The sequence below is a fragment of the Buceros rhinoceros genome, unplaced genomic scaffold (genome assembly GCF_000710305.1).
Source record: "Buceros rhinoceros silvestris isolate BGI_N320 unplaced genomic scaffold, ASM71030v1 scaffold1748, whole genome shotgun sequence".
Taxonomy (NCBI): domain Eukaryota; kingdom Metazoa; phylum Chordata; class Aves; order Bucerotiformes; family Bucerotidae; genus Buceros; species Buceros rhinoceros.
In genome coordinates, this window is record NW_010428403.1 from 109,357 (window position 1) to 116,722 (window position 7,366).

At 34.3% G+C, this 7,366-nt stretch overlaps 1 protein-coding gene across 1 annotated transcript in view; it reads right to left on the reverse strand.

Annotated features, from left to right (window-relative positions):
• MAP3K7 (mitogen-activated protein kinase kinase kinase 7) overlaps nucleotides 1-7,066 on the reverse strand; it is a 26,225-nt gene extending 19,159 nt beyond the window's left edge. Inside the window, exons 1-5 of the mRNA XM_010142235.1 lie at nucleotides 6,930-7,066; nucleotides 4,606-4,736; nucleotides 4,111-4,192; nucleotides 2,755-2,906; nucleotides 2,033-2,192 (exon numbers count right to left, since the gene is read on the reverse strand). Coding sequence (XP_010140537.1) covers nucleotides 2,033-2,192; nucleotides 2,755-2,906; nucleotides 4,111-4,192; nucleotides 4,606-4,736; nucleotides 6,930-6,948 — 544 coding nt within the window. The 5' untranslated portion in view covers nucleotides 6,949-7,066. The remainder of the gene's footprint in view (nucleotides 1-2,032; nucleotides 2,193-2,754; nucleotides 2,907-4,110; nucleotides 4,193-4,605; nucleotides 4,737-6,929) is intronic.
• Nucleotides 7,067-7,366: the final 300 nt, after the last annotated feature.

Sequence of the window (7,366 nt, forward strand, 5' to 3'; positions counted from 1 at the left end):
TCCTGCTTTCCATTCTTTTGTCCTTTCAGTGAAGATTTTTTGGTTTGCAAACTGGGTATCACTACCAACCTTTTAATTTCTGAATTATGTTTAAGGAACATATACTTTGGAATAAAATCTAATCATACATTTATTATTTTTATTTTACTGCTTGTGTAGTTCACTTGTGTAAGTTGTGAGTGTTCTCCCTCGTTTAGAGAAAAGTCTGAATACATCTCCCAAAGGTAGAACACTACAGCATATTAATCTCAAAATTAGTAAGTAATTGTGATGTACATTACGTGATTTATATTTAGTCTAGCTATAGATGGAACAAGAAGATTAAATAATTCTTGACCTGATTTACTCTTAACAGCCCAATTCTCATCCATCCACACAATTTTTTTTCAGGTTCACGGCGTATTATTTCTGTCACATAGTTAACAAGATTAAAAACCAAAGCAATGCTGTTTCAGCTCTTTTTGAAAAAGTTATGGTCTGATGGGTTTGATCTCGGTTCTAGTAGTCCACTGCTCTCTGAAGTCATTTCTTAAAACAAATAACTACTACGTTCAGTATATACTTTTGTTTCAAGAAAAAGAAACCCTACAGTCATAACAAAACAAATCAAAACCCTAGAACATACTGAAATAATAATTACTATTCAGAGCAATGTACTTAAGGAAGACAAACCAGGAAAATTAAAAACTCACACAAAGGAGGGCCAAGTTATCTCCCCGAATGTCAAAAACTTACATTGACTTCAGGGTGTCAGTGACCAAAGTGAGTCCTGACACATTTTAAAATAAAACCAGCACGTTATGATTATCAGGTAAGTACAGAGCTGCCTTCTGTGTTAGGAAACCTTTAGAGATATTCGGGGTGAGGTGAGCTACACCAGTCAAAGACTGACAATATAAAAGACAAATCTTGCAGTAAAGCTTTAAAATAAGGACATAATAGTAAGAAGTGTTTAGGGCAAGGTTATTATTACTTAATGAATAACTTCAGTGTTTAGTAAAACAAGACCCTGAAGTAATCATAATACAATGAAGAATAAAAATGAAATAGTCATGGTGCACAAGAATATGTATTTCCTTATTAATTACAGCTACTTGACTACCCTAACTTTCAGATTGGTAGAAAAATACTTGAACAGCTAAATAACCCTGGACTAACCAAAGTAATTTTGTCTGATTATTTAAATCTGTGGTTATATACCATAACAAAAAAAAAGTTTCATATGTGAAATGGAAAACCTGAAGTTCGTATAAACAAACAATATTTTTGACGAAGAAAAGAGACAAGAAAGTGTTTGTCAAGTATATACGTTTTTATTAATTCACTCTTCTGGGAAGAATAAAGATTGCTTTCACCGTAAAAATATGTACTTACACATAAATTCCAATTTACTCCAGGATTCAATGTTTAGACACAACAGTTTATAGCTACCTGAAACAAACCTGACAAAAAACCTGTCGTGTTTATTTATTTATTTATTTAAATAAAAATACCAGTGCTTTGTTAATGTGACAAATAATATCTAACTATGTTTCTCCTTCTGAAATCTGTCAAAGTGGAGTTAAAACTCATCTGGGAACATGCTGAACTTCAAACTCACCTCTTAATTTCAAAATATTATGGGAATAACCTTCAAGGAAATGTTATTTTAGAAAAAAAAAAGCTACCAGAGATGGTATAACATTATTTCAGATGCAAAGGAGAAAACTGTGCATTTGGAACAGGACTGTTATTTACAAGTCTTTATAAGACTTTTCAAAAAAGTAGAAGTCTAATTCAACAAAAGTAAACTCTTCCACAACCTTAAAAGTACCCAGTTAAAATATTCATACTTGTTGAGTGTACAACCATGAATGAAGCCGTTTCCCCCTCCTATTAATAAAGGACAATAAAGACTACATGAAATGTTTAATTATTTTCATATGGTTAACGGCATTAACCTTCTGTAAGACTACGCACGTTTTACATCTTCCTTCTTCCTTTCCTTCCTTGCAATTCCTTAGTCCATCCCCCAAACACTCTTTAATTTTACCTGTGATGGAAGCTATTCTTGCTTCTATCTCCGACATGTCAGCGCTCATCCTTTTCGCTTCTCCTGAAACAAGGGCTGACTGTGGTCGTGTGCGAACATCTGACAAGCTCTCCACACTGCTCCCACGAGATGGGGGTAAACTCAAACGGCCAGGGTCACCCTGTTTCAACAGTCACATTTTTAAAAAGAAAAAAAAAACCTGCAGAAGCCTCTCCATGATATGCACAGTACATAGGGTAAAATATATTTCTATAATGTGACAAGATTTACAATTTATAATTCAATACGTGGTAATAATTCAGATATTACCGGCATACAAGAACCAAACATATGCAACTTTCAAAAGAATCTAACTTTAAGTAGATAAATATTTGGTAGATTTATGCCAATATTGTCACAAGGGAATCTTTCAATTTTTTTATCCTACTTGAAATAAAATACAGTATTTTTAAAATTCACTTTTTTCTAAACTTAATGAATCCCTTTAAATAAAATGAACTTTTTTAAAATTTCATTGGAGATCTTATTTTTCAATATTTTTTCAATTTACCTTTTCAGAATCATTCAGTATTTTTCCATCCCCTTTCATGTTCTTTTCATATAATTAACTGGCTCAAATTTTGTACTGTTTTTGAAAGAATACACTAATGTTTCACAGCAGTTATAACACTTCTGTCCATTTCACTATTATGGTTCAAAATTGCACGTGTTGACTTACTTACCGGCTGCTTGGCTGTAGTTTTTATCTGCTGTGCCAATTTTGACTCTAAGCGTTTAATAGTGTCATTGGTAGAAGCTCCTTGGAAGTCACTTGGTTCCACGTTAGCATCACTCTTATTACTTGTGTTTGTAGAAGTGATGTCCATGAATGAACCTAGAAATCAGTAACAAGGAAAAACATTTGAGAATTTCCATTAAAAATTAAAAGTGCATCTCTTCACTAGAGCTTTCTCAGAAGCCTAACTTTGCTTTAAAGCAACACTTTTGAAAACTTGTAATGAAAGGCAAGTTGCAGGATTGCAATAGATCCATTGATGTAAAAAGTAAAAGGAGTGAAAAAGACGGAATACGTGACTAAGTACTGTGATCGCATTCTGGGGGCAATCTTCAGCTTGTTCTGAAATTGCTGGGGTAGATGTTGTATTAACTGCAGAACCAGCAACCTCAACCTCATTCACACTTAATGATAGAGTTCATCATTAACCATAGAGGAGCACATATACCTGAAACAATAACAGACAATATATATATTCACAGTTCAAAATGATAAATCATATCTTAAAATCATGAGCTGAGGGGTGGAGAACAGCTGGTGAAGTCACCACAACACTGCTGAAAAGATTTTATAACATACAGGTCACGGAGTTCCAAAGCAGCCAAGGAAAATTTATCCAAAATAATGGGAATTTGTTTGGTGACAGAAAACAAACCAAGCAAGCAGTGGAAGGTGAAGACACCTAAGATTAAAAACAACTGAAGTGGGAAAACTGTACTATAAAAAATGCAAAGAGCAAATGATCTTTACTTTCTATTAGTAAAAAGATTTCTCCTCATTATTAAAAGGATTAAAAGGAGGGCAAGACTACCTGAAAGACTAGCCCACATTTTATTCCATTCACCCTTCTAGTGATTTCCTTGCACTTAATTTAAATTACTGTATTTACTGCATCTTAACATAAAACAACTGCAAGTTTGAATTGTGGAGATCATAACCAAAAGCAGATGCAGCTTTCAAGAACGGACAAAAATTTTACACTGTCAACTCCTAAACACCACATATGTGTGAAAGAACGTCAATGGTTAGCAACGTTCATGGGGAAAAAAAGGAGGAGACCTTAAACCTGGGCATTCAGAGACACCTTTTATTAAATGCTTGCTCTCCATTAAAGCTACATTTCAGCAAAACCATTTGGCTGAAAACACTAAATACAGTGTGTCTTAACAAACAAATAGATTCCTGCCAATGCTTAAGATTTTGGAAAGGTTACTTCTCCCAATTTGAATTCAAAATCAGTGCTTTATAATCCTTTTGCATAATTTCCCGTTGCTGTTCTTTTCTCTCATTTGTAGAAGCGTACCTGTACTAGTGGCGGAGTTGCTTTGGCCTTCATCTGAATACTGGCAAGGATACTGCAGAGGTTCATCAGCTCCGGGAAAGTACTGTGAAAAACACAGCAAAGATTTGATACAAAAAGTAATTAGCAAATGTTTTTAAATCGTTTAAATAGTACTTCATAAAATAATTTATAAATATAAATTATATACCATGTTTATAAAAATTTATTTAGAAGATAAAGAAATGCAATTATTTTTACTAATACATTAAAATAAATCTGTGAGTATTTTTTAAATTTCCCCAAATCTGCTATGAGTTAGTATACCTCTCCCATAAGGAGAGGAATGATTTCCCTTTCCTACTGTAGTAATTTGATAATTTTTGACAAACCGAGAAAAGGAGAGAGAAAACATGCAAGCCCACCTTTAGAGAGCAATAAAAGCCATATCCTTCATAATGCAAATTCCAAACTTAATAGGCTAAGAAATAATTAAGATACTAAAATAAATTTTTATACCCGCATCAAATGTGTCATTATTTTAACAATTTCCTCCATGGATGGTCGTTGTGAGGGATCCTTGGACCAACAACGGGTCATCAAACTCTCAATTGGTTTAGGTAAGTTTTTGATCAGTGGTGGTCGAGTACCTGTAATTGAAATTAAAAAAACCAGTAATTTTTAAAACAGAATACAAGATGAATGACAGCGACTGATCTCTCGCTGGTATTTTGCTAAATAAATACAGGAAAACATATAGTTAACTGTAGTCTGAAAGAACTGTCCAATACTTAATTTTCTTCTTACAAACAAAAAACCGACAAAAAAAGCTCATTTGCACTATACGCGAGTTACTATTACACACAAACAAGTAGGGAGAAAATTAAACTTTTCCGGTCTCACCAAATTCAGTCTCACCAGATACAACATATTACAAGGGTTTATGAACATGTTACCACTTTCTGAAGAATAAAGCTCTTGCACAAACTAGGAAGCAAGTAATAACAGTCCTTGGTTCCTAATGCTGTACTCACAAAAAAAAAAAAAGGAAAAAAGTGGTTTTGAGGGCTGATTTTGCTCCTAAAAACTTCCTGAAAAATTCTCAAGCACTGGAAGTACCAATTTTGGGTGACTTTTTCATGGCACATAAACATTTTTAATTAGATATTTTACTTCAACTGTTGTATTACTATTCAGATGGTTTTTAGCAGCAAAAAACAGTTTCAAAAAAAAAGTTTCTACTCTTTTCACTATTTCAAGTGAGTATAATTAATGGACAGGCAGTTGTGTTTAACACATTAGATGTAGTGACATGTTGCATAGAAGGCAGCAAGTATTTAAAAATGTATCAACCATAAGTAACACATGAAGTAAGAATGCCACAACAGTTTCAAGTCAGATGAAGTATACTAACATTTCCTTCCTAAAAAGAAAAAGAAGGGGGGGTGGGTTTAGTGAGCGAGAGAAAACAGAAGGAAAAAAGGGACAGAAGTTTTAAAGCAAAAGTAGGTACTAATAGGGAATCTGTCTTCCCCTAAAGGATACTCTCGCACCTTACGGAGGCTTTCTGATTTACAACTACTACATTTGCGCGTACTTTTACAGTTAATGCTTTTATGCAAGGCACTCATCACCTCTAATCTCAATGACTTGTGGCCTTGAAAAACTGAAACGGAGAATCTCCTTCTTCATTCAGAAAGGCCTTTTGCAAACTTCTATCTTTGTGCATGATTATGACTATCGTGCTCACACACCCTACCACTGTCTGCCCCTTTCTCCTTTTATCGAATAGGATGCCTGTGCTCACCTTAAGCTTCCATCATTGAGTACTGAAGCAATGACACTCAGGTAGAGCACTGGCCTTCATTGCTTGTTTGGTAATTACACCTTCCAAACAAGTTCATGCTTTCTTTGACATTGTCTTTCACAAATGGCAGAAACTCTTTGCAGACACGCAGTGAACTACTTCACTATCATTACTCCATTCTGAATATTTTGCTTTGCTGTGGTACCTAAAACCACACTGTTAAAAAAGTTACACCACTAGCATGAAGATACTACAGTCTATTCCTCTGACCAGTGTTGTACCACTGCTTTCTTTTGACCATTTGAATCCAACTATTGTCTCCTGTTTATATTCCAAGCTCCTAAAAATTTGTTCTGTATAGTATCTAGCACAGTAGAGTCCTGCTCCATGACTGCAGGTACCTAGATATAAAGGTACCTAATAATTCTAACAGTAATTCTAAAGGTAACTAATAATACAAACAGCAGGAAAAAAAAAACCCAAAACAAAACAAAAACAAACAAAAACCCAACTGAAACATAAAGTAACATTTTTAATGCCTAATGGTCCTGCAGGATTTTGACAGCTCTTAGCATTGCTAAACGTAGGTCAAGTTACTTAAAACTCATATATTTACTGCAGACACACAGTCAATTAAAAAAACCTCAAACCATAAACAAACACAAACCCACCACCCCCAAAAAACCCAACTTGGCTAATAAAACCATCATTCATCCAGACAGAGGGGTTGTGGGGTTTTTTGTAGCACATAATTCAGATCGCTTTTAAAATGCTGTGTTATAACAGAAAGAACATGGCTCTTTTCTTGTTTGTTCATAGGCTAGTTACCTGTAACAGGAAACACTGCAGCCAAATAACACAAAACCTCACGGATACAAAAGCGGCAGTGTCTGATTAAGTTTTCATGACAAAAATGCATATTTAATGAAGCACAAAACAGCAAAACTAGTAATTTAAAGCTGCACAGTTAAGAGCACTTAGTAAACTTATAGGTCAAATACACAACTTCAAATGCAATAAAGTATTTTGAACTCACCATTGTGAACTGCCCACATTATGCGGAAAGCTGGACCACCGATCTCATCAAAAGGTTTCCGACGGGTGATTACCTCCCAGAGAATAATACCCCAACTGAAAACGTCACATTTTTCACTGTAATTGCTACCTGGAAGAAAGTCATCATTATAATTTTTCTCTTTTCTGTATAACACATTAAAAAGAAGTACAGTTTGAGTTGATAAATAGCTCTGTATGCTTCCTTTCACTTTACATTTGTTTTGCTAAGGAAAAACAGTTTTCTAAAGCTGGTGGAATCACATTAACTAAAGTCTAAAATCATGTGACAGTTCATAGGACAGTTCAGAATGCCACTTTCTGGAAATCAATCCTTTTCACTTGGTGTCACACTGAAATGAAAAAATGTGTCAGTTTTCTTATATAATATAAAATGCAGTTTATTAAGTTTCAAAGATC